The sequence below is a fragment of the Heptranchias perlo genome, chromosome 2 (genome assembly GCF_035084215.1).
Source record: "Heptranchias perlo isolate sHepPer1 chromosome 2, sHepPer1.hap1, whole genome shotgun sequence".
NCBI classification, from domain to species: domain Eukaryota; kingdom Metazoa; phylum Chordata; class Chondrichthyes; order Hexanchiformes; family Hexanchidae; genus Heptranchias; species Heptranchias perlo.
The window spans coordinates 79,844,293-79,871,800 of NC_090326.1; the positions used below are offsets into that span (position 1 = coordinate 79,844,293).

The 27,508-nt window shown below is 42.5% G+C and overlaps 1 protein-coding gene across 1 annotated transcript in view; it reads right to left on the bottom strand.

Moving 5' to 3' along the window:
* Positions 1-27,508, bottom strand: part of LOC137332178 (dynein axonemal heavy chain 11-like) — a 380,453-nt gene that overhangs the window by 27,344 nt on the left and 325,601 nt on the right. Inside the window, exons 72-75 of the mRNA XM_067995882.1 lie at positions 23,893-24,041; positions 20,803-20,930; positions 17,984-18,211; positions 16,065-16,256 (exon numbers count right to left, since the gene is read on the bottom strand). Coding sequence (XP_067851983.1) covers positions 16,065-16,256; positions 17,984-18,211; positions 20,803-20,930; positions 23,893-24,041 — 697 coding nt within the window. The remainder of the gene's footprint in view (positions 1-16,064; positions 16,257-17,983; positions 18,212-20,802; positions 20,931-23,892; positions 24,042-27,508) is intronic.

The following is a 27,508-nucleotide window of genomic DNA, read 5'->3' on the forward strand; positions in this document are numbered from 1 at the left end:
GTACCCCACTAGTCACTGCCTGCCATCCTGAAAATGACCCGTTTATTCCTACTCTCTGTTTCCTGTTTGTTAACCAATTTTCAATCCATGCCAGTATATTACCACCAATCCCATGTGCTTTAATTTTGCACACTAACCTCTTATGTGGGACTTTATCAAAGGCCTTCTGAAAATCCATATAAACCATATCCACTGGTTCTCCCTTAGCTATTCTACCAGTTACATCCTCAAAAAACACCAGTAGGTTTGTCAAACATGATTTCCCTTTCATAAATCCATGCTGACTTTGTCTAATCTCATTGATATTTTCTAAGTGTTCTGTTATCACATCCTTTATAATAGGCTCTAGCATTTTCCCTACTACTGATGTTAGGCTAACCGGTCTGTAGTTCCCTGTTTTCTCTCTCCCTCCTCTTTTAAATAGTGACAATGGCAGCATGGATACAAAATTGGCTAAGGGACAGAAAGCAGAGAGTAGTGGTGAACGGATGTTTTTCAGACTGGAGGAAAGTATGCAGTGGTGTTCCCCAGGGATCAGTATTAGCACCACTGTTTTTGCCTGGACTTGGGTATAGAGGGTATAATTTTAAAGTTTGCAGATGACACGATACTCGGAAATGTAGTAAACAATATGGACGATAGTAACAGATTTCAGGAGGACATAGATAGACTGGTGAAATGGGCAGATGAAATTTAACACAGAGAAGTGTGAAGTGATTCATTTTGGTAGGAAGAATGAGGAGAGGCAATATAAACTAAATGGTACAATTTTAAAGGGACACAGGAACAGAGACATCTGGGGGTGCACATACACAAATCTTTGAAGGTGACAGGACAAGTTGAGAAGGCTGTTAAAAAAGTATCTGGGATCCTGGGCTTTATTAATAGATGTGGAGATGCCGGTGATGGACTGGGGTTGACAATTGTAAACAATTTTACAACACCAAGTTATAGTCCAGCAATTTTATTTTAAATTCACAAGCTTTCGGAGGCTTCCCCCTTCGTCAGGTGAACGAAGGCTTCCCCCTTCGTCACATCGTTCACCTGACGAAGGGGGAAGCTTCCGAAAGCTTGTGAATTTAAAATAAAATTGCTGGACTATAACTTGGTGTTGTAAAATTGTTTACATTTATTAATAGAGGCATAGAGTACAAAAGCAAGGAAGTTACGCTAAACCTTTATGAAACACTGGTTAGGCCTCAGCTGGAGTATTGTGTTCAATTCTGGGCACCACACTTTAGGAAGGGCGTCAAGGCCTTAGAGAGGGTGCAGAAGAGATTTACTAGAATAGTGCCAGAGATCAGGGACTTCAGTTATGTGGAGAGACTGGAGAAGCTGGGGTCGTTCTCCTTAGAACCGATAAGGTTAAGGGGAGATTTGATAGTGATGTTCAAAATCATGAATTAGGAGAAGCTGTTTCCAGCGACAGAAGGGTCGGTAACCAGAGGACACAGATTTAAAGTGATCGGCAAAAGAGCCAGAGGCGACATGAAGAAATATTTTTTTAAGCAGAGAGTAATGATGCGGAATGCACTGCCTGAAAGGGTGGTGGAAGCAGCTTCTATGTAACTTTCAAAAGGGAATTGGGTAAATACTTAAAGGGAAAAAATTTACAGGGCTACAGAGAAAGAGCAGGGGAATGGGACTAATTGGATAGCTCTTTCAAAGAGCCTGCACAGGCACGATTGGTTGAATGGCCTCCTCCTGTGCTGTACCTTCTATGATACCATGAAAAGAAATTTGTCATACCACTGGTAACAGCTTCTGTACCCCACAGCAATTCAATTAAGAATATCTAACAGTACTCATCATATTTTAACATTCAAATTTGGACTAATCCTCACACCATTTGCATGTCATTCAAGAGAATTTAATTTCTCTGTCTGCTGTGGTTTTGATAAACAATAAAAATGCAAATGCTGGAATGAAATAAATAACAGAAGATGCTTAACAGGTAGGTTAACATTTCAGGTGAAGACCCTTCTTAAAAGCTGGGGAATAGAGGGCAAGAAAGCTTCTTTTTAGGAATGCCTAAAATAAAAGGGCCTTTTATATTGATCTTCCAATTAGGGTTCTGGGATTCTGGCTTCCATGAGCCATCTCCTGGCATCTATGCAGTTAAATTTATTTTCTGTAGACCAGCTAGACTTATAGACCCAGGTACAACTAAGGAAAACAACAAATGGAGGTCAACAGTATAAGTATGCTACCTACAATTATAAAGAGGCAGCTTATGGTTTAACGGCCAGTAAACCGATTTTTAAAAATGCTGCAAAGGTGTAAAAAAAAATGGATGATGTACAAAGGTCTTGGATCTGCTGTGTATTTCTGGGCTTTAGGCCAATAAAATATCAATTAGGTAAAAGAAAGATTTACTTGTCATGGGAAGCACTCACAAAAGCCAACTGAGGATGTGGACAAGGCAGTATTTGGTAACCTGGGGTAAATATTCTGCTGTGCCATTCCTGGCACACACCAAGAGTACAGCAAAGGCTATGGGCCCCGACAACATCCCAGCTGTAGTGCTGAAGTCTAGTGCTCCAGAACTAGCCACGCCTCTAGCCAAACTGTTCCAGTACAGCTACAACACTGGCATCTACCCGAAAATGTGGAAAATTGCCCAGGTATGTCCTGTCCACAAAAAGCAGGACAAATCCAATCTGGCCAATTACCGCCCCATCAGTCCACTCACAATCATCAGCAAAGTGATAGAAGGTGTCGTCGACAGTGCTATCAAGCGGCACTTACTCACCAATAACCTGCTCACCGATGCTCAGTTTGGGTTCCGCCAGGACCACTCAGTGCCAGACCTCATTACAGCCTTGGTCCAAACATGGAAAAAGAGCTGAATTCCAGAGGTGAGGTGAGACTGACTGCCCTAGACATCAAGGCAGTATTTGAGCGAGTGTGGCACCAAGGAGCCCCAGTAAAATTGAAGTCAATGGGAATCAGGGGGAAAACTCTTCAGTGGCTGGAGTCATACCTAGCACAATGGAAGATGGTAGTGGTTGTTGGAGGCCAATCATCTCAGCCCCAGGACATTGCTGTAGGAGTTCCTCAGGGCAGTGTCCTAGGCCCAACCATCTTCAGCTGCTTCATCAATGACCTTCCATAGGAACATAGGAACAGGAGTAGGCTATTCAGCCCCTCGTGCCTGCTCCGCCATTTGATAAGATCATGGCTGATCTGTGATCTAACTCCATATACCTGCCTTTGGCCCATATCCCTTAATACCTTTGGTTGCCAAAAAGCTATCTATCTCAGATTTAAATTTAGCAATTGAGTTAGTATCAATTGCCATTTGCGGAAGAGAGTTCCAAACTTCTACAACCCTTTGTGTGTAGAAATGTTTTCTAATCTCACTCCTGAAAGGTCTGGCTCTAATTTTTAGACTGTGTCCCCTACTCCTAAAATCCCCAACCAGCGGAAATAGTTTCTCTCTATCCACCATATCTGTTCCCCTTAATATCTGATAAACTTCGATCAGATCACCCCTTAACTTTCGAAACTCGAGAGAATACAACCCCAATTTGTGTAATCTCTCCTCGTAACTTAACCCTTGAAGTCCGGGTATCATTCTAGTAAACCTATGCTGCACTCCCTCCAAGACCAATATGTCCTTCCGAAGGTGCGGTACCCAGAACTGCTCACAGTACTCCAGGTGCGGTCCAACCAGGGTTTTGTATAGCTGCAGCATAACTTCTGCCCCCTTGTACTCTAGTCCTCTAGATAGAAAGGCTAACATTCCATTAGCCTTCTTGAATATTTTCTGCACCTGTTCATGACACTTCAATGATCTATGTACCTGAACCCCGAAGTCCCTTTGGACATCCACTGTTTTTTAACTTTTTACCATTAAGAAAGTACCCTGTTCTAGTCTTTTTTGATCCAAAGTGGATGACCTCACATTTGTCTACATTGAATTCCATTTGCCACAGTTTTGCCCATTCACCTAATCTATCCCTGCAGGTCAGAAATGGAGATGTTTGCTGATGATTGCACATTGTTCAGTTCCATTCACAACCCCTCAGATAATGAAGCAGTCCATGCCCGCAGGCAACAAGACCTGGACAACATCCAGGCTTGGGCTGATAAGTGGCAAGTAACATTCAGGCCAGACAAGTGCCAGGCAATGACCATCTCCAACAAGAGAGTCTAACCACCTCCCCTTGACATTCAACGGCATTACCATCGCCAAATCCCCCACCATCAACATCCTGGGGGTCACCTTTGACCAGAAACTTAACTGGACCAGCCACATAAATACTGTGGCTACAAGAGCAGGTCAGAGGCTGGGTATTCTCACCTCCTGACTCCCCAAAGCCTTTCCACCATCTACAAGGCACAAGTCAGGAGTGTGATGGAATACTCTCCACTTGCCTGGATGAGTGCAGCTTCAACAACACTCAAGAAGCTCGTCACCATCCAGAACAAAGCAGCCCGCTTGATTGGTACCCCATCCACCACCCTAAACATTCACTCCCTTCACCACCGGCACACCGTGGTTGCAGTGTGTACCATCCACAGGATGCAATGCAGCAACTCGCCAAGGCTTCTTCGACAGCACCTCCCAAACCCGCAACCTCCACCACCTAGAAGGACAAGGGCAGCAGGCACATGGGAACACCACCACTTGCACATTCCCCTCCAAGTCACACTCCATCCCAACTTGGAAATATATCGTCATTCCTTCATCGTCGCTGGGTCAAAATCCTGGAACTCCCTTCCTAACAGCACTGTGGGAGAACCTTCACCACACGGACTGCAGTGGTTCAAGGCGGCAGCTCACCACCACCTTCTGAAGGGCAATTAGGGATGGGCAATAATTTCTGGCCTCGCCAGCGAAGCCCACATCCCATGAACGAATAATAAAAAACATTGTGGAAAACTGCTCACTCCCAGTCAGTGAAGTCATGAGTGGGTACACAATTTCTTGATATGCATTCATGGTGTATGACAGGAGCGGTGCAGTAGAATTTTTATCCCTTGGTTCCATTCCAGCAAGGCTATTGTTACCTTCTACTGAATCTTCTTGTTTGCCCTTCAAACTCACTCACTAAAACCCAGGTGAATTCTGCAGTACGGCACAATAGCAGGAATGCCCAACATTCAATCTTTGTCTGTCACATAGGTGCATTCATTTGCATATGCCTCATGGTGTTGATACTAACAAATCTTGCTGCTCTGATTTCAGATTTATTCACCAATGAGGCAACAGTGCCCTTTGCAAACCTTCAGTCTTGAAAATTGACACAGGATAAACCGGCAAATAAGAATCATAGAATCAGTGAAAGGTTAGGGCAAGGAAGGTGGCCATTTGGCCCATCAAATCCACGCCGGCTCTATGCAAGAGCAATCCTGCTAGTCCCACTCACCCACCCTGCAAATTTTTTCCTTTCAAGTACTTATCCAATACCCTTTTGAAAGCCACGATTGAATCTGCCTCCACCACCCCCTCGGGCAGTACATTTCAGATCATAACCACTCGCTGTGTAAAAAAGTTTTTTCTCATGTCGCCTTTGGTTCTTTTGCCAATCACCTTATCTATATCCTCTGGTTCTTGACTCTTCCACCAACGGGAACAGTTTCTCTCTATCTATTCTGTCTATACCCTTCATGATTTTGAATACCTCTATCAAATTTCCTCTCAACCTTCTCTGTGCCAAGGAGAACAACCCCAGCTTCTCCAGTCTATCCACGTAACTGAAGTCCCTCATCTCTGGAATCATTCTAGTAAATCTTTTCTGCACCCTCACTAAGGCCGTCACATCTTTCCTGAAGTACAGTGCCCAGAACTGACACAATACTACAGTTGTAATCCAACCAGTGTTTCATAAAGATTCATAATGACTTCCTTGCTTTTGTACTCTATGCTTCTATTTATAAAATCTAAGGTCCCGTATGCTTTTTTAACCGCTTTCTCAACCTGGCCTGCCACTTTCAACGATTTGTGCACACATAAGTCCAGATCTCTCTGTTCCTGTACCCTTTTTAGAATTGTGCCCTCTAGTTTATATTGCCTCTCCTCGTTCTTCCTATGTATCACTTTGCATTTTTCTGCGTTAAATTTCATCTGCCACGTGTCCGCCCATGCCACCAGCCTGTCTATATTCTCTTGAAGTCTATCACTAGTCTCCTCACTTTTCACTATACTTCCGAGTTTTGTATCATCTGCAAACTTTGAAATTGTGCCCTGTACATCCAAGTCCAAGTCATTAATATACATCAAGAAAGGCAGTGGTCCTAGTACCCACCACTGTACACTTCCCGCCAGACCGAAAAACAACCGTTCACCACTACTCTCTGCTTCCTGTTACTTAGCCAATTTTGTATCCATGCTGTCACTGCCCCCTTTATTCCATGGGTTTTAATCTTGATGACAAGCCTATTATGCGGCACTTTTTCAAATGCCTTTTGAAAGTCTATATACACATCAACCGCATTGCCCTCATCTACCCTCTCTGTTACCTCATCAAAAAACTCTATCAAATTAGTTAAACACGATTTGCCTTTAACAAATCTGTGCTGCCTTTCCCTAATCAATCCACATTTGCCCAAGTGACTGCTAATTCTCTTCTGGGTTATCGTTTCTAAAATTTTCTCCACCATCTAGATTAAACTGACTGGCCTATAGTTGCTGTGTTTATTCTTACACCCTTTTTTGAACAAGGGTGTAACATTCGCAATTCTCCAGTCCTCTGGCACCACCCTCATACCTAAGGATGTTTGGAAGATTATGGCCAGTACCTCCACAATTTCCACTCTTACTTCCCTCAGCGACCTTGGATGCATCCCATCCAGACCGGGTGACTTATCTACTTTAAGTACAGCTCGCCTTTCTAGTACCTCCTCTTTATCAATTTTTAGCCTATCCTATATCTCAACTACATCTTTCTTTACTGAGACTCTGGCAGCACCTTCTTCCTTGGTAAAGACAGATGCAAAGTATTCATTTAGTACCTCGGCCTTGCCCTGTGCCTCCATGAATAGATCTCCTTTTTGGTCCCTGATTGGCCCCACCCCTACTCTTACCACCCGTTTACTGTTTACATGCCTATAAAGGACTTTTGAATTCCCTTTTATGTTTGTCACCAGTCTATTCTCATACTCTCTCTTTGCCCCTCTTATTTCCTTTTTCATTTCTCCTCTGAACTTTCTATATTCAGCCTGGTTCTCACTTTTGTTATCAACCTGACATCTGTCATATGCCCCTTTTCTCTGCTTCATCTTCCTCTCTATTTCTTCTGTCATCCAGGGAGCTCTGGCTTTAGAAATGTAAGTAAAAATGCGACTGAGCTATGTGGGCTTCAAGGGTCAGATTAGTAGGGGTCAGGAACCACAGGTTGAATACCCCTGTCCCAGATTTTCCAATTTAGGCACAGTTTACACCTGAATGGTGAGAAATGGGGAACTATAATTTTCTCATTTGGTGTAATCCAACTTCAGAATTGGTGTTTTGCAGGTTTTAGACAGACCGAAAAGGAAGTGGGTTGTAGTGACAATTCTCCAATTTATGCTTCCTTTGAGTGCAGATCTCTACTTGGAGCATAGGATTGGTAGCCTTACCTTATTGCCTGTCTAGCAACATCCTGACAATTTCCACCTCACTCAGCAGGACTTTTTCCAGATATTTCCAAAATAAGCACTTCCTCCAGGAGTTAGCAATTCTCTGCAAACTCCAGTGGGAGCCAACTTCCCCAAGAACTGTAAGATACTGATAAACATATCTCTGCCCTTTATACTGTGCTCACTTCCACATAAACAGAATCCACATAAAATCTAAAGGGAGCAGCAAAGCGTCACCACGACCAACAATAACAGAAGAATAACAGAAGGAAAATTTGGAAACAATCACAACCATCATTTGCAGTAAAATGTGTGAAGATCAACTACTAAATGTACCACACCCCACATAAGCTTCAAAGATTCCTCCCCTGCCTCAGGATCCAATCATTTTGGACAATGATCTGGAATGCCACAAAGACTTACGCTTGTCCTTTTGGACCACAGCAAGTCATGACTTTCAGTCAAGACAAGTTCTTGCTGACAAGATGAGCTGGTGCTGGAGCATTTCTGGCTAACAGGAGGGTAAGATTGGGTTCTGTCTGCAAAGGGGTTGGGTCAGACTTTGATCTGCCTGAGAGCAGTCAGGTTGGGTTCTGCCCATAAGTGAAGTCAGGTGCTGTTTTTACATTAAAAAGCTGTTTAAAAATAAATCACTATCAGCTGCCAGTAAACTGGGGATTCGGCATATGAGAGAATAGTGTGTAAACTTAGTCAGTAATGTCTTATTTGTGGGTCATTGATCTTGTTTTTTCTGGAAAGGGGCGGGTAGTCCAATACATGGACTATCACGTACAGTATTTTTTTCCATGAATCACCAAGGATTCAGCAGGATGGATCAGTAAGTTTCCATACAAGCTCGGAGACAGTACAGCCCTGATTTTAATTCAGGGTGGGAATCGGTGGTGTGGAGGCCGAAGCAGACAGCGATCCGTCCGGCTCCCCAGAGCCTGAGGCCCGGGAGGTTTTAATTCCTGGGCCTCATCCGGTGCTGGCAGGGATGATGTGGAGGCCAGCGGATGGGAGTAGAAAATTGCACAGCTACAGGTCGCCACAGGTGACCAAAAGAGACATTCCCCGGCAAGCTAAATGAGCAATGGAGGGGGATCTGAGTGGATTGCGACCGAGAGGGGGGTGGGGTCATGGATGCCCGGGGTGGAGGAGGCCCTGCTCCTCTTGGGCCACAAGGAACCTCTCAAAGATTTTAAAATTTAATCCTTACCTGGGACTCTTCTGGTAAGGTGCTGCTGGCAGTTTGGAATCATAGAATCATAGAAAGATTACAGCGCTGAAGGAGGCCATTTGGCCCATCAATTCTGTGCTGGCCCTATGCAAGAGCAATCCAGCTAGTCCCACTCCCCCGCCCTATCCCTGTAGCCCTGCAAATTTTTTCCTTTCAAGTACTTATCGAATTCCCTCGAGACTACGAGCGATTTGCACATCTCTGAGTTAAATTAGTGTCGTGGTCCGAATGACATCATCAGACACCATCGTTTCAATATTTATGAGGTCCCCACCTGTTTTCGCTAGGTGGCCAACATGCTCCCGAAAACCCGGGAGTTAAAAGGTCTGGGGCGGGAATGCTGTGGGAACGCAGCAGCTGCCGCCTGGCCTCCATTTTAAACCCCCCAACCGCACCATTTCCGCCGGGCAGTCAGACTTAAAATCAGCCCTTACATTACTCTGATCTAGTCCTTTAATCATTAGGACCACCATAATCAATTGTAATTCAGTTGTTAGGAACTATGAGAGAGGTTGTTAGCATTCCAAGCATATGCTTCTTGTTCATTTGCTTCACCTTGTACCAACCAATTCAATGCAACCCCTAGATGTGAAAATGTAATCATATAATTATTTTGAATATATTTATTCTGGATCCTTGTCAAAATTATATGGTCTAATAAAAGTTCAACTAATAGTAAATCACTTATGTGTATATAAACTGTAGCAAACCAACAACTTTATCCTTAAAATTTAATATTTTTCCTATAGACAGCCATTACTGTGGCATATGAGACTACATTTTTCTAAATTAAAAAAACACACTGGTTTGTATTGTGTTGAAGTTGATGTACATTTACAGGAGCCTGACAAATCTGTTGGCATAATTGTGCAAATTTTTTTTATTCGTTCATGGGATCTGGGTGTTTCTGGCAAGGCCAGCATTTATTGCCCATCCCTAATTGCCCTTGAGAAGGTGGTGGTCAGCCGCCTTCTTGACCCGCTGCAGTCCGTGTGGTGAAGGTTCTCCCACAGTGCTGTTAGGTAGGGAGTTCCAGGATTTTGACTCAGCGACGAAGAAGGAACCACGATAAATTTCCAAGTCGGGATGGTGTGTGGCTTGGAGGAGAACGTGCAGGTGGTGTTGTTCACATGTGCTTGCTGCCCTTGTCCTTCTAGGTGGTAGAGGTCATGGGTTTGGAAGGTGTTGTCGAAGAAGTCTTGGCGAGTTGCTGCAGTGCATCCTGTGGATGGTACACACTGCAACCACGGTGTGCCGGTGGTGAAGGGAGTGAATGTTTAGGGTGGTGGATGGGGTGCCAATCAAGCGGGCTGCTTTGTCCTGGATGGTGTGGAGCTTCTTGAGTGTTGTTGGAGCTGCACTCATCCAGGCAAGTGGAGAGTATTCCATCACACTCCTGACTTGTGCCTTGTAGATGGTGGAAAGGCTTTGGGGAGTCAGGAGGTGAGTCACTCGCCGCAGAATACCCAGCCTCTGACCTGCTCTTGTAGCCAAAGTATTTATGTGGCTGGTCTAGTTAAGTTTCTGGTCAATGGTGACCCACGTTGGTGTGGTAATAATACATGTTTCAGGATTGGTGTAGCTTTGGATGGGCTAGCTGGGCATGGTTGCAGAAGGGATTATGCTGCTTCATCTGGGGATGTCATTGTGAAAGGTGGCTAACAATGTACACTCCCATCTCTCTTGTATCAACTTGTCCTTCCCTGTGACGGTATGTTGTAGAGTTGCCGAGGAGATCTAGTTGTGCAGACCTCAAGGAAGATTGACTAGTACTTTCCCATTCCCAGGTGCTTAACCCACATATTTGTGGTGGTGTTAGGAAGGGGCTTCGCCAAACTCTAGGTTGCACCTTCTTATCAGGAGTATCGAAACTGTGCTTGGGATTCCTTCGGGGCATGTCCACAGGACAGGAAACTGAGTCTGAGGGTATCTCAGTGCTGGCTGTGACATTTTTTGGTGTCTCGTACCGCTGGTCAGAACGGTTCGATTTGAGAGCAAGACTAGAAGATATGTCTCGCCAGCATTCCTCAGGCAAAGAGAATGGAATCTGTCGAGCTCATGATAGGTGTGGTAAGATTTGTTTAGCAGCATGAGTTGGTTTTTTTTGTATTTCACTCCATGTGGTGATTGTGAGGCTTTTCCCACAATTTTTTCTTCATTCCTCTTGAGTTGTTTGGTTTTGCTCCCAAGCTCTCTTTCATCCTTCGATGGAGTCTGTTGTCATGGAGGTGGGCATGATACACTTTGATGTTCAGATGGTGTAATTCTGGGGGTGGGGTGGGGGGGGGGGCTGTTGGGTCTTGCTGGAGTGTGCAATGCATCTTTGAATCCTGGAGGAAGTGCTTGAGTTGGAAGAAGTGGAACATGTATTGCTGAGTGAGGTAGGATTTGTTTGTTAATTATTAGAAGGATAAGATCTTGCCCTTGTGGAGGAGTTGACTGAGCCTGGTGATAAGCTTCTTCGTGGCAGATTCTGAATCTGTTCACAGGAAGCACACACAGGAGCTCAGTTTTGTATTTGTTGGACAGACAGTTGACAACCAATGGGATCTTCAACAATGATCAGGCCTCTCTCCAGATACATAAGATTACAGCAACTATGGTGTTTCCACACTCCTCCTGGTCTCTTGCCATAAAGAATGAAGGGATAACCATATCTCATGTTCCTTTTTCTTTCTCTTTTTGCGAACGCTAAATTGATAGAAGCGCACATTATTCATTATATGACTGTAGCAGCATTTCTGCACAATTCAACTCCAATTTGTGAAGGTATTTTGTGACTTACTCACAGTGTATCATTTACAGCCCGAAGTTAAAACTAAATAACTATGCAAATTATATATTTGAAAAAGTGAATATTTTAAAAATATATAAACATATTTAGCATTGAAGAGGTTAAATATTTTCAGAATTTTTAAAGTTGGGTTTGGCTAATGCATATAATCTGTTTCTGGTTGTTAACAGAGTACAGTATTCATTAGCATTTGCCAGATTTCACTGACAAAACTTCACTATCAAGCCAGGGAGATATGAAATTAATTAACTTTCAAATTACAATCTACTTTAGGATGCATTTTGTTTAACTACTTTGTTTTAATTAAATATTAGAATTATACAAATTGCTCAAAACAAATCAGCACAAAATATTTTACACTTTAGATGCTGTGGATTGTTTACTTATTCACATTTCAGATTCAAATTACATGAACCATTAAGGTCTCAGGCAGATTTAATTACTTTTAATCACCCTCGATTACAATCAAAACATGGCTCACTAAGTAATATACATCTGTTAAAATGTATATGAAGTACCTGAACAGAGAAAGTCAAAGGAAGGAGGAAGCTTAAACTCATAATAATGACAAATATAGGAAAATATACAGTCATTTGTACATCTGACATGTCCTAAATAGCTACCATCATAAGTAATTGTCAACGTTTTTCATTTAGTGTTACAAACTGTCAGATATGCTGTATCCAATTACTTTTCTTCAAATGCTTCATTGCCTGCCTAATGAATTTTGTGTATATTCACATGTAAACCATGTTTGGTTAACATAATGAAGGGCATTTTTTCTTTACTACAACCCACATGACCTGGGGGTTTTCCCAAAGGAATACAAAGGTGATTTTGCAAGAGTCAAGAATTAGAGTCCATTACACAGTTATCTTACATGCAAGCCACTCAAGTGGGAATTCAGCATCCCTCGAATAAGCAGCATGGCTCCTGCCCGGCTGGATGTTAAGCCACCTAATCAGAGCCCAACCACGATAATCACAGTTTAGCACCTTAACAAGCAGGAAATTAGCCTCTTGACCCCTGTAAAAATATCAGGAAGGCTGTAATCCAGATGTGCTGATCAGAAAATTGCAGCTTAAGTGGCACAGAAAATACAAAAGATGTATTTGACTGATTTCAACATGTCCTTTATCATCAAGGAGAGACTGTTGCAGAGGGGGCAACCTTTTGGCATGGTAGCATACCCCAACCACAATTCAAACGGCAAGAAGTTGGCTTGGGAGGAAATAACAAGGCAGTTGAATGCTGTCTTCATCAATCGGAAGGATTGGCGAGAGGTCCAAATAGATTCAATGACATCAAGGAAACAAGCAAAGAAAAAATAGTTTCCAATTGTAAACAATTTTACAACACCAAGTTATAGTCCAGCAATTTTATTTTAAATTCACAAGCTTTCGGAGACTTCCTCCTTCCTCAGGTAAATGTTTACCTGAGGAAGGAGGAAGTCTCCGAAAGCTTGTGAATTTAAAATAAAATTGCTGGACTATAACTTGGTGTTGTAAAATTGTTTACAACAGGTCAGGATAGCCACTAGAGGAGATTACAACAACTTGAAATCTATCAACTACAATCCCCACGGGATTTCTCAAGCCAGAGATCGGTAATGGAATCAATGAAAAAGAAAATCAGACGGGGTGTAAAAGGGACTGCCGATTTGATATCCCCGGTTTTGCACTACCGTCATACACCAATTTCACCATCCAATGTTCAAATTTCTACGGTTTTAAACAAAATAAAACCACCAAAAGACCACACATTTCATAATAACATAATTAATTTTACTCAGTGAATTGTCTTTTGTAGAGGTGAAATTTAACTTCTTTAAGGGCACAAAGTAGGCAGCAATGAATCAGTTGCCTGTTATTCACTGAAGTCAATGGAAAGCAAAAACAGGTTGTGTATATAAAAGGCAGCCGATCCGCTACCACTCGTTTTGTGTCCCTGCCGAAAACAAATTTCATGTCCTATGTCTTTTAATCTATTTGTTAAAGTTTTTGTTTAAAGACCTCAGCCTCTTGCAAAGCCTGGGCTGGAACTTGTAATTTTTCCTCGAGTTGTCATTTTGTTAGAAGGGATATCCTGCAGTCATGTGCAGTGTGAACAATTTTCCAAACAGCAGCTGTAGCATTTAGCTTTCCAACCAATACAATGGGCACGATTTAAGCTAGGAGCCGGGAATCCAGTGTGTGCGTAGATATTCGCGTGGGGAATCCGGAAGCCAAATGAGTGCGTCGCAATCTGTGCTCATAACTCAATTGAAGATAGTATTTGTGCTTCCGGGTTTCCCTTGCGCCAGGCAGCCAGATTGAAAGGCTCACTGCCTGTTGGAAGGGAAAGGAGCCGCAAATTCGAGAGGGGGGAGGGAGGGAAAGAGAGATTGTGGGCCATGGAAGAAATCGGAAGGGTGGGGAAAGGTGGGGGACGTGGACATTGGGTGAAGATCGGAGGGTCCACCATCGGAGGGGGGTCCAACATCCAAGGGGATGTTCACCATGCTGTTGTGGGGGGGGGGGAAAGAGTCCAGCAACGGGGGAGGGGGGGTTGGCCGATCGATGGGGTCCAATCATGCCAGGTGAGCTTGCTGGACCTGTGTGAAGCACTCCTGCTCCTCCTGGCCCACTCACCTCATGGATCCGGCCCTTCCCGCCTGCTTTCACCTGACGTGAATCAGAAGCAATGGGAAACCCAAACGGGTAAGGTTAAATTTGTTTTAGATTTCTAATACACAAAAAATTAACTGCCTCAACTATCACAATGCCGTACATTGCCCCTTTAAGTATCAGCCCGCCAACTTTAAGAGGGGACGAGTGCATCCAAACGTGCCTGGGTAAAGCCTGGAAGTGGGCGCTTTGGAGCTGGGATGCAGTCCTGCTCCAAAAATCAATTATTTTTACTGCCAACCCGCCCCCAACCCCCAACGTCTCTCTTCAGTCTCTAAAAATATTTTCTGTTTTTCAAAATTATTTGAAGAAACCTAGAGGACAAATTTCAAAGGCTTTATTCAGGCACTGATTACATACTTGTAGCTTTTTTTTTTGTGTTCCAATTATAAACATTCTTTAAACTTTAGAAATGTATCAAGCTGAGAGGGAGAGGCACAGACCTATACTTTCCTTCATATTAATGCCAGTTTTTCAGAGTACCTATGGCGGTCAACAGAGGAAAATTGAGCAGTATGACTTAATACCAAATCTCAGCCCTAAAAAACTGGATGCCGTTTTCCTACACTCTGCAGGGGTTGGCCAGTAATGCCTGGTTTCTTCTTATAGATAGATGTATGCCACATACACATACATAAATATACATATATCCACCACCAGTGGAGGTACAGTGCCACCTGCACGTTCACAAGTTAGTGAATCACCAACACTAGATCTTACACTATTTGAAGGTATGTTGCAGGAAGTAATCAGTGATCACAGGCATTCAAGACCTGAGATCCAAACAGAAGAACAAGAAGATATGAAAGTCAATGGTTCTGCCTTCAAACCAAGTTTCTGAGCACCAAAAAGATACCCACAACATTGTGACCACAATGCACACTATGACAGACCAAAGAATGGAAAGATCCATTGCAATCCACCGTGGAGGGAACAAAACTGACATGATGCCGGAAACAGAAATATCTATGGTTCACACAAGTTCAAGGATCACTCAGAGCACTGCTGGACAATCTAGCAGAGAAGTTACAGTAAACTGTGAGAGAAAGTTTCTCTGACCTTGTGATATCATGAGCAGATGCTGATCACCAGTAGCCTAGGTAGGGGATTTCAGAGATGGACATAGAATTTAGGCCAGCATGCAATCCTTGATGTCAGATAGCTCAGTTACCATATTTTTGGATGTCCCACCTGAAGGCAATGAGCCTTCCATGGCAACTGTTAAAGGCTGTCATAATATCCCACACTTGAGACAAGCCAATTATCTCTGTTGTTTCTTCATGTTGACTCTATCAGTGTTACTATCATTACAAGGGGTGCACAGAAGAAGCAGGCACAAGGTGAGAAGAACTATATGGGTTTCATGAGTCCTAATGTTCACACCGTAGGCTATTAAAACAATAAACTGTTTAAATCAGCAACAATGCATTCTTCCACTATGGTACTTAGCTGGCTGATGCCAGTCTGTACTGCATTGATTAAAGTTTATTTATTTTAAATACTGGTTATTCACTATATTGAATTGTATGTCGCTGGTTGGTCTGGTCCCCATTGTGTTTTTTTTAGCTGAAACCAATGACTTTCTTATTCTTTTGCAAAATGGCCTTGTGGAAGATCTTCCAACTGAAGACACCTATGGCCTTTTCTTGACTATCGTCTGTTTTGTTAAATGTTAAATGTTAAATCAATGTTAAATCCCTCAATGTTAAATCCTTTCAGCATTAATTTTTACTCTCTACCAGACAAATGTCTTGTTGTGCTATCAGTTGTAATAAATAATCAAAAGGTTGTCTCTTACTTTAGTATTTGCCTCCAGGTAATTGTAAAGGACATTGACAGATATAGTGAGATCTCCAGTATTGAAAGGATAGCTTCGATTCCAACCTTGAGGGCCAAATTTGCGTCTTTCTGCTACACATGCATGAAAGTAGCAGAGACAGAAGAGAATGGTTTTGAACTCCTGTTCTCGAGAACATATTTCCAGGATATTCTACAAGACACAATATAAAAATGAATCAGGTGCAATGTTTTTAAATCATAAAACTTATTAAAATGACTATAGTGTATGATAATAGATATTTTACACTTAAATTGGGAACAGACAGCTAGGCATGATCACAAACCCAAATGGATTCCTAATTGGGTCAACTCAGGTAAGCCTGCCCCAGTTTAGACACTTTGGGGGTAATTTTAACTTTCGGTGATGGTGTAAAACAGGGATCCATGCTGGGACCACTGTTCACCATTTACATATACAATTTGGACTCGGGAATCAGAAGTACATTTTAAAATTTATGGACGACATCAAATTGGGGGCTATTGTTAATACCGAGGAAGACTGTGACAAAATATAAGACGACTTGCAGAATGGGCATGGAATTGGCAAATGAATTTCAATATAGATAATTGTGAGGTGGTGCATTTTGGTAGGAGGAATAAGGTGGCTACACACTTCTTGGGAAATAAGAGTCTGAATGGGGTAGAGGAGCAAAGGGATTTAGGGGTACAGATTCACTATTCATTAAAAGTAACAACTCAGGTTAACAAGGCCATAAACGAAGCAGTGGGGTTCATTTCTAGAGGAATAGAATTGAAAAGCAGGGAGGTTATGTTAAACTTGTATAGAACCTTGGTTAGTCCTCACTTAAGAATACTGTGTACAGTTCTGGTCTCCATATTACAAAAAGGATATCGAGGCACTGGAGAAGGTGCAAAAAAGACTTACAAGGATGATATCAGAACTGAGAGGATATAACTATCAGGAAAGACTGAACAAGCTGAGCCTCTTTTCTCTAGAAAAGAGAAAACTGAAGGGGTTTGTTAGGGTAGATGTAGAGAAGATGTTTCCACTTGTGGGGGAGCCCAAAACCAGGGGTCATAAATATAAGAAATTCACTAATAAATCCAATAAGGAATTCAGGAAAAACTTCTTTACCCAGAGAGTGGTTAGAATGTGGAACTTGCTACTGCATGGAGTTGTTAAGGCAAATAGAATAGATGCAGTTAAGGGTAAGCTAGATTAGTACATGAGGGAGAAAGGAACAGAAGGATATGCTGATAGGGTTAGATGAAGTAGGGAGGGAGGAGGCTCGTATGGAGCATAAACACCGGCATAGAACAGTTGGGTCGAATGGCCAGTTTCTGTGCTGTAAATTCTATGTAATTGTATGATGTTGGGTCAGCTGCCCATTATTCACCTCACCCGATTTTCCTTTCCATTGAAGTTAATGGCATCAGGCGCAGTATACAATGGGAGGCTGATCATAATGACCATTTTACACCTTTGCTGAAAGTTAAAATGACCCCATTCAGGTTTCAATCTGCTTGTTTTGTTTTTAAAGTGACAGCAATCATTCATGAAGGGACAAAATATGCCATCACAAGTTTTCCTGTTGTCACAGTATCTAAATTCTGGTATGACATCAGATTTTGTTACCGGTTGTGTGTTGCTATGGAGCATAATCGTATGTTCCTACTATGAATGACATGTATTGTTGTGACCCTTGTAATTTTTCTCCAAATAATAAAACAAAATGTCGTATAAATAATATTTAGTGTTTGAAAGTGTTTCAGTCTTAATTTTTTTGCTTTTTTGACTGAATAAATTTGTTGTAAGTTTTTAAAGATTCTTTGACAGAAAAGTGAGCTTGACATTGAGACAAAAGTATAAAGCAAGCACTGGACAGGACAGCAATCTGCAAATTGTCTGTCTCCTACCTGGTCAAAGTTATAGAGGGAAGCATGTAGGTTGGCCAGCATGCCAGTAGGTGGCTCATCCGTGACCTTGATTGAGCTTTCCAGTATTCCCTGAGGAATTACATGCTCCTCTGAGGTTGGGGCAGGCTCAGCGCTAATAAAGATCCTGTAGTCAGGATGACTGTCCTCGCTGAATTGCTCCAGCAGCTTTTCTAGGGTTCCTAGCCATTTCACTACTAGATGAACATTCTGGAAACAAGAGCATGTACAAGATTTTAAGTCTTAAAATCTGGGAATTAATTTTTTGAATAATTTACACATTTATTATATGCTGACAGTGACAAGATACCTAATTTCATTAAATGTAAAGGAAGGAAAAAGAAGGGTAATCCTCAATTAGCATTGCTGGTAATAGAATCCCTAAGTGCTCATCTATCACTCAAAAATTCACACCCCTATCCACACTTTATGATTCGCCAAAATTTTGCAGGACAAAGCCTTGCATGAGACATTACTTCAATCTACAGCTTCTTTTGGTACTTGTATTTCATCTCATTTTCTTGATGAGTAAGACTACCTGCCTCTTTTGTTATTTGTATTATTTTTGTCTCCATTTCCATGCCTAGAATATTGCTGTACCATGTATGTAAAACCAGAATTTTAAGAATCCTAGAAGTAGAAATGCTTTCCATTTCCTATCACTGACATTCTATGAGTAATCTTCCAACTTTGCAGGGAACCTTGTCAGCTGAAGGGTGTACATTGCAAATTTGGGTGTGGGCTGTACACGATTTTCTGACCATTTAAAATTAATGGTTTGAAAATCGTGCACTAAGCATGCCTGTATTTCCAATATGTGTTTCCTGCCAGAGAAAATTACCCCTTCTTTGTCTTCATAAGTATAATTACTGCTGTACATGTGGTCCACTGTAATTTCTAGGGCAGTAAATTATGATATACTAATATATGAACATGTATGTGTTTCTCTGAAATTCCTCTCTAAAAATCTTTAGTGGAGATGTGAAGTCATCTTTTTTAAATGGATTAACAACTCTTCTAGAGTAGTGGAGAGAGGAATTTCAGAGAAATAACTTATGCATTCATACCTTGTTACTCCACTGCATAATTTCAGGGTCAAGATATTTATTAATTACACTAATTAAAGTGTTATAGGCCCTCAAGCTCCTAGGTTTTAGAGAGTGGGGCAATCATATTTGCTGGGATGAAGGAGGGCAGAACTGTAGGTACCACTGGGTCATCTCCTGTTTTTACTGAGGAGGATAAATTCTGACGGGGGAAAAGAGACTGGGCAATTCTTGTGCCCAGACCTTTCCCTCCTGTAGGTGTCAGCCTTGGATCAGTGGTCGTACTCTCGCCTCTAAATCAGAAGGTCATAGGTTCAAGCCCCACTCCAGAGACTTGAGGGAGTGCTGCACTGTGGGAGGTGCCGTCTATCGTATGAGACAGTAAACCAAGACGGTCTGGCCTCTCAGGTGGACGTGAAAGATCCCATGACACTATTTAAAAGAAAAACAGGGGAGTTCTCCCAGTGTCCTAGCCAATATTTATCCTTCAACCAACGTAACTAAAAAAACAGATTATCTGGTCTGTTTGTGGTACCTTGTTGTGTGCAAATTGGCTATCACATTTCCTACACTACAACAGTGACTACACTTCAAAAGTACTTCACTGGCTGTAAAGCATTTTGGGATGTTGTGAAATGTGCTATTTAAATGCATGTCTTTTCCTTTCTTGACATAAGAAAAAGAGGCAGGACAGGTGGCATTATGTCACCCATCAGAAATCCAACCACTTTCGTCTGAAGCAAATGCCTGGATGGTGCAGGCATACTTAAAATTAATCCTATGGAAGTGGGGCCCACAAGGCAGTTTTCAATTGTAGCTAGGAAAATGGCAAGCTCTGTACTGACACTTCCATTAAATCTGTGATTCTCTTTGGGTGCAAAGGCCCACTACCCCCTACAAAGCACTGTAAAATGGATGGGTGCCACCCCCTTAATGTAAATAACCCCGTCCCCAAGATCTGGAATGGGACCAATGCCGGGGTGGACTGGTGGCTGGAGGTCCTGCTATGCCGCACTTCCAGCGGCGAGCGGGATTCAAAGAATTTTAGCCCCACACACTCAGGACAATTTTAATTTCCACATGCACTTTGCATAAAAGGAGACAGCTGGTTTAACTGGTAAGTTTCTTTACAGCCTGACCCATATCCAATACTGTCACTCAAATACAATATTAAGGGGTTGTGCCTGATATATTGACCACTACATTGTATGATTAAAGATCATGCAGCACTGACTATAAATAAAAGTGATACATCCCCATGTTCTGAGCTCAAGCTTCTCCAAATAGAGTTTAGCATAATATTTTAGAGCACTATCATAATGCGACTGCCATGTCTCAGCTGCTTGCTGTGATTAAGTGCTAGGTGCAGACCAGGTACCAGGAAAACGGAGGAACAGCCACTGTCTATGGTCAGCTCAGGGTGGCATTGATGGACCCATCACAGCAAATGTACTGCATGGCTAGTGTAGATCATTGAATGAGAGCAAAATAGAAATAGTCTTACCTGTTCTCTCCCTGCACCCCCCCAAAAAGCAAAAAAACAAAAATCTCCTACCAACCATCATGAACAACTTAAATAAGAATGTGACATGCTACCTGAAAGGCCCAATTAAATATCTAGTAACTCAGGAAAAAAAGGTTTCTAAAATTAGTACTTACAAATAAATGGCTCTTTTATCATCTGAACCAGGTAGGAAATATTTGTTAATTAATACTCGACTATCATTATGCTTTTTAGTGTTCTTTATAATGTACCTGCAGAATGACCCAGTGGCCTTCCTTGGAAGCTTTTTCTAAAGCCGTTTCAGCTACCACCTCCTGTCCTTGTCCGAGAGAAACGTTATGAAATTTTCCAGAATCAATAGTGAATCCTAGCTTTTTACCTAGAAAGAAAGCAACACACAAGCAATAGCTTTTCATCACATATCTATAATCATAATACGTGAAACTTTCATCAGTTTAAATTTGACTTTGGAATAAGCTGTGATGTAAAGTGTGGCTTGATAATCCAAGATTTTAACCCCTTCACGTAAACCTATCAAGAGACTTTTTGAAAGCTTTGACTTTTCCGAAAGCTCAGATAAATATAATCCTTAAAATCAGATTGTATGGATCCTGGTGGAGGTATCCTGGCTAGATGAATGTTCAAAGCAGCCTCAAAAATTAGACTTTAAGAGATACCAACTGAAAATTACAGGTAGATTTTTCTCTTTGCTACACTTGGGGAATGCTCAGGTCTCTACCCTACAAAACTGCCTCGGGATTTCCCGGGCTTCCTCAAATTAATGGCTCACATAAGGTTTTTAATGAGGTATGGTATTGCGTTCCTGGGCTCCAGCTTCACCATCTTCTGACGAAGCCCGTGGGGCATCCAAACAGAAAGATGCCCCAAAAATCCTGGTAGTGGATCCAGTGTTGTGACCAGAGGGTCTGTGAGGTCCTGGGAGCATCTTGATGATCAATGATGGAATAAGGTTGGGCAATGGTAGAAAATGAGTACCCCAGCACAATCTTTGGACCTTGGAGCTCTCTGGCTGCTGCTGGCTTGCAGCAGCCAGAAGACCAGGACGCTGGTGACCAGCTTGCAGCTTTGCTTCACTTGCCTCCTCCAGATCTCAACGCAAGGCCCTGACAGAGGGCAGACCTGTGTCCCAAGAGCCAGAAATTCTGGAGGACTCCTCCCCTCACAGGCACAACATAGCTTTAGTATGCTGCATTTGTTGGGTGCTCAGCGGTAGCCTGGAGAGGGAAATTAATCTCACAGTGCTTTAACCACACCTGTATTACCAAGGATTGGATTTCCATTTCTAAGTAAATGTAGGGCAAAAATCCACAGCTGTTCAAGCAGACTCCATTGGAAAGTCCACAAATTCAGCTGGGATCCAGATACTTTGGGTCCTGACTGCAGGGCAAATTTTCCTGCATGGTCTTGTAGGGGGAGTGTCTCTGTCCGCCCCTACAAGGCTACTGAGATAAGTGGGAGTGAGGACTCCCTGCAACCTGCCCTTGGTTGGGATCCGGCATAGGGTCGGTGCATGTATGCCTAGCTTCACAAGGCATAACTCACCGATAAGGGTGGACGTGGCCATGACTGGGGCCTGGGCCGCTGAAGGTATGGGACAATTTTAAAAAATATATTACAATGGCCCTCCTCCTCAGGGGGCTGCTTGGGTCAGCCTCGTCCCCTTTCTGGGCCAGAAGACTTCCACCGGACTTTCTGGTCACTTCAGCCTTGAGGTGCCCCAATTTGACAAAAGCCAATTACTCTTGGCCCCTTCTCCTTAACCTGCGAACTTTGGTATCCATCCTCCTGCAGATTTCTGGGACCATAATCTCTATCTTTTGTTGATGTTGTACATGACAGCTGCACACCCAAAGCCTGACATAATGGTGAGGAAACTTACAACACAATAAAGAACATAGCAGTGTTTGTGTGGATAGACATTTGCTAATGCTAAGCAGCATTTTAATTTTTAAGAAGGAACAGGCAGATCTGAATCCAAATTGCTGAAATTTAGGGATTCTGCAAATTAACCTAAAACTGGTATAATTATAAATTCTGCTTGATGCCCAACCTTATTAAATTGTGTCTTCAGTCGGTAGGAAATTGCAGCACAAGAACATGACACCAAGCAAATTTAGGATACAGGTTTGGTCCCACATGCTGCCAAGTTCCTGGTGTCAGCCACATTGCTGTGAGAAGGCTCTGAATGCAGGCCAAACACCATCCCACAGGAAAGAGGGGAAACTGAAGAGTCTTTTCCAGACTACTCTCCTGCAGCCCGAGGAGTTGGTCCAAAGTAGCAGTGACAGAGGCCTGGAAACAGGCCATTTAGCTTCTTGACTGTCGTCGATAAACAATTTGGAAAGAAAAATGCGGAGAAAAAGAAAGAATGTTTACCCTAAAATAATATATATTTTAAGAATCACCCTCAAGCTACTAAAGATGAACATGCTATGTCACAGGAAGAACTTAACTTATTTAATTGATAAAATTTACGTGGCTAAAACACCAGCGCATGGTGAGGGTGGTAGTATGAGGGAACTGGGAAGGTCTGATGCAGGTGAAGATTCAGTGGGTTATGAGGATTGGGGCTGGCACTGTGTTAGGCCGTGGGGCTGGTGCTAGGGTTCAGACTGGTAGTGGGAAAATGGAAGTGGTGCATCAGGAGTGGGGAGAGGCAATAGGAGACTGGAGCTCAGATAAATTGTAAAAAAAAAATCACCTGGAAATGGGCTAGAGGAGAAAATGGGGTGTGAGACTGAAGAGAGGGAATGGGAGGTTTAAAAAAATGTTTTGAAATGGACTGGAAGCTGAAGACGCGACTGGGCAGAGGCTGAAGAAAACAAATTGATAAGATGCAGGATGGGGCCACGAAAAGACTAAAAAGTGATAGCTGTAAAGGAAAAATAAACCTGGCTGAGGCCGAAAAGCAGAATAGAGAAGGTGGAACAGCAGGGCTGGGAAGTGGCAGACCTAGGTGGCAGGGTAGGAGTGGGATTCCTTAAAGGGCTGCCCACAACACTTAAGGTAGCATTTTGAGGCAGGCTGTTTGAGCTAAAAACTTAAAGGAGTTGGGAGGTAGGAAGGGAAAGACACCACAGTGCCACCAGTAGTGGGAGGCCTGCAATTACACTGTGACAGTTAAGTGTTTACAATAGAATTCCCATTAGAAATGCTTACACAGGCAGTTTCAATTCTAACTGTAAAACGCAGAGACTGTAAAATCTGTGGGTTTAAAATTAAGTTAATCTCTAAGCTGCCATGCCTAAATTCCACACTGGGTTGAATATTTCTAAGGTAAATCAGTAAAAATAAAAATTCAGTGGCCAAGTGATTCATACCAAGCGATTCAACATCTTTAAGAGGATCGACACCAGGGGATAAGATGAAAAACATGGGAGTAGCTGGGCCGCTTTCCTCAAATGATTTTGCAAAGTCTATCCGTAGACCATCAACATATTCTGTTCCTAATTTTTCTTCAACAAAGTTTCTGTAAAAGAAGAGGAGGAAGAAGTTTTTTTAGTGATTCAAATGAATCTTCTATCTGCTAGTCTTTTGACCTTCACTAAAAGTCTCAACTGTGCTAAACTTCAAAACATTTATCAGACAAGTTACTTTTCTACTTTCTACTCATATATGTATCTTTGCAAACCAACGTAATTTGTAACTTTCTAATAATAACTTGGGTGTACTTTGCCTGCTGGTGGTTTATAGGGTTAATCAAAGAATGTTGGAAAAATGAAATAGATAAAACAAATATATCTGGAATATAGTGACCCTGAAAATCTTGGCGGGGGTGGGTACATTCTATCTTAAAGACCTGGGTACACCCGCCTGTGGCCTCCGCTGCAGACCCTGCGAAGTCAGCAGGGTCAGGGGGAGAGTCTATGGGTACTGAGCCTCTGGTGGATTGAGGGTATATCTGGAATGGTCCCACGTCGAAGTGACTGGAAAGTCCGGCAAAAGTCTGTTGGCCCGGGGAAGGAGAAGAGGCTATCTCCAGCTGCCCCGTGATAGGGGGCCACTTATAATATTAAAGAAAGATTTCCACTCCTCAACTTCAGGGGTTCAAGCCCTAATCCTGGCTTCGACCTTCAGGTGGGCTCCACATCTGCCCGTTGGTGAGGTAATGTTAGGTCCCAATTGAGGGTTGGGGTGCAGGAACTCCTGATTTAGGAAGCCCCCGCCCCCTCTTACATCATTGGCCTTGTAGAGGTAAGAAAAGGCTCATGCGCATATAACGCCATACAGGAAACTTTGCTTTGTGGTCGAGGCTCGGAGTATCAGGTTCTGCCGACTTTGTGTCTGTCCCGGTAAACTTCCAGCAGGAATCTTTTGGAACAGCCATAAACCTGCAGCCCTAGTGTGTTTACGACAATAATAGAAACATACTCTTATGGCAAACATAGGTAAGACAAGCCTCACATCAGGTGCAGAAAATAATCAATAAGGCTAATGGAATTCTGGCCTTTATATCTAAAGGACTAGAGTACAAGGGGGCAGAAGTTACGCTGCAGCTATACAAAACCCTGGTTAGACCGCACCTGGAGTACTGTGAGCAGTTCTGGGCACCGCACCTTCAGGACATATTGGCCTTGGAGGGAGTGCAGCGTAGGTTTACTAGAATGATACCCGGACTTCAAGGGTTGAGTTACGAGGAGAGATTACAAAAATTGGGGTTGTATTCTCTAGAGTTTCGAAGGTTAAGGGGTGATCTGATCAAAGTTTATAAGATATTAAGGGGAACAGATAGGGTGGATAGAGAGAAACTATTTCCGCTGGTTGGGGATTTTAGGACTAGGGGGCATAGTCTAAAAATTAGAGCCAGACCTTTCAGGAGTGAGATTAGAAACCATTTCTACACACAAAGGGTGGTAGAAGTTTGGAACTCTCTTCTGCAAACGGCAATTGATACTAGCTCAATTGCTAAATTTAATTCTGAGAGAGATAGCTTTTTGGCAACCAAAGGTATTAAGGGATATGGGCCAAAGGCAGGTATATGGAGTTAGATCACAGATCAGCCATGATCTTATCAAATGGCGGAGCAGGCACGAGGGGCTGAATGGCCTACTCCTGTTCCTATATTCCTATACTAAAACAGCTCAGTGCCTACTGAAGGTTATGTTGTTTAACCAGAGATAACATTAGCTACATATAATTGAAAGAGTAGTGCTGCAGAATACTGCACCACCCAGTGCTCAGGCCTCTAGTTAGTATATGGAAACTGTATAATCAGTTGTTTTGGCTTATTAAAACATTACATCCAAGCCTTAAGAGTTTGAAATCAGCTATATGGGAATCTATATAAAACATCAAAGTGTGAATACCTTTTATTTGAGCTCTTTAATAAGGTTTTCATTTGCTCCATTGCTCTGCTTTATTACAATTTTCACTATGCAAATCAAACTTGTGCTCGTTATTGTCAAAGGTACAGATTTGGACTTGTATGAGCACAAGCGTGCACAGACATACACAGATCAATTTTATGTCGGTAGCAACAGTTACCATTACAGGGCATTTTTGAAATTTGTTGGCATACAACGACTGTGTGCTGTCGTTCATCAAACATTTTTATGTGGATCAGTCACAGACCTGTGTCTCAAATGCTATTTTATAAATAAATTAAACAAAACACACACACACAATAATGCAAATAAAAATCCACTTTTCTGTAATTAAAAACGTTACTAGAGCAGATGAACACAGGAGGAATCACCCTTCACCAGCACAAGTTGTGATCATTCCTTTCCAATCAACTTACTTAAAGATGGCAGCTTAGGCAATATAAAGTGCGACAAACCTCACTTATAGATCATTTGTAGCTTTAGTATTGTGCAACTTTAGTGCTGTGCAATAAAAAGTAAAGTAACAGCAAATTAGCACCATTGCATTCGTCATGCACAACTTCATACAATTTGATGTGTTTTTGCCCAGCTGGTTATCTGACATGCACAAAAAAATTCATCAGCATGTTTAAGAGTCACCAGCCCAAGCTAATAAGAAATGCACAGGTATTGAGTTTCTATCTGCCCAACATAGAGAGTACACTCTCTCCCTGCAGGCACACACTCCATTTTTAAAAAATCTATTCAGCTTAAGTACAAGTTGACAAGAGCCAAATCTTAGGAACTTCCAAGTGTGAGGGATACTGTTGGAGTTTAACTATCTAAAACTGCAATGTGCTGGTAAGCATCCCACTGCTTATCCAGCGATGACCATCCTACCAATTAGATCATTTGTTTATAGGATCATCTGGAGCTGACTGAGAGGAATGCCAGCCTTCTGTGAGAGGTCTACTCCTTCAGGTCCCATGAATGGGCCAGGCTGGCTGGTCAATTAACAACAGTACCCACTGCTTGTAGTGGGTGCATTCGTGCGAACGCAATTTACCCACTATACTCGATGGTCTGTATAACGTGGTTCAGTTACAGGTTCAGTTTTACTCACTCTCCCGTTACACCACCTTTCAAGTTAGCTGTCTTGCTAACTGTATATTGAAATCCCCTCTTTAAAAAATTGTTGTAGATCACCCTGGTCTGTTACTTGGATCTCCGATCTGAGGTGAAATGGGAGCTGAGGCTACAGAGCAGGAGCAAGCACTCAGCCAAACAAATATCAGATAAGTGCCGACCGCCGATGCACCCAAGCGAGCGTGTGTTGAAAATACAATCAGCTGCTGTTGCTGCCGCCGACCCTGTCTCGAGGCAAACAGGCCATGAACTGAGACACGGAGGCATGCGAGCAGCAAGTTTGCTGAGTGCCATAGATTAATTTAAACGTGCTGCAAATGGCCCACTTATACCTGACTTGGGAATGCCCGATAAACGTAACGGATACAAAAATGAATGGAGACCTGTTCAGTTTCTTAGCATTAACATTCCTCACACTGCTGCTCACAAATCAGAAGAGAAATTAAATACAATGGGTAGACTCAAGATTAGTGAGCAAGCACAGCTG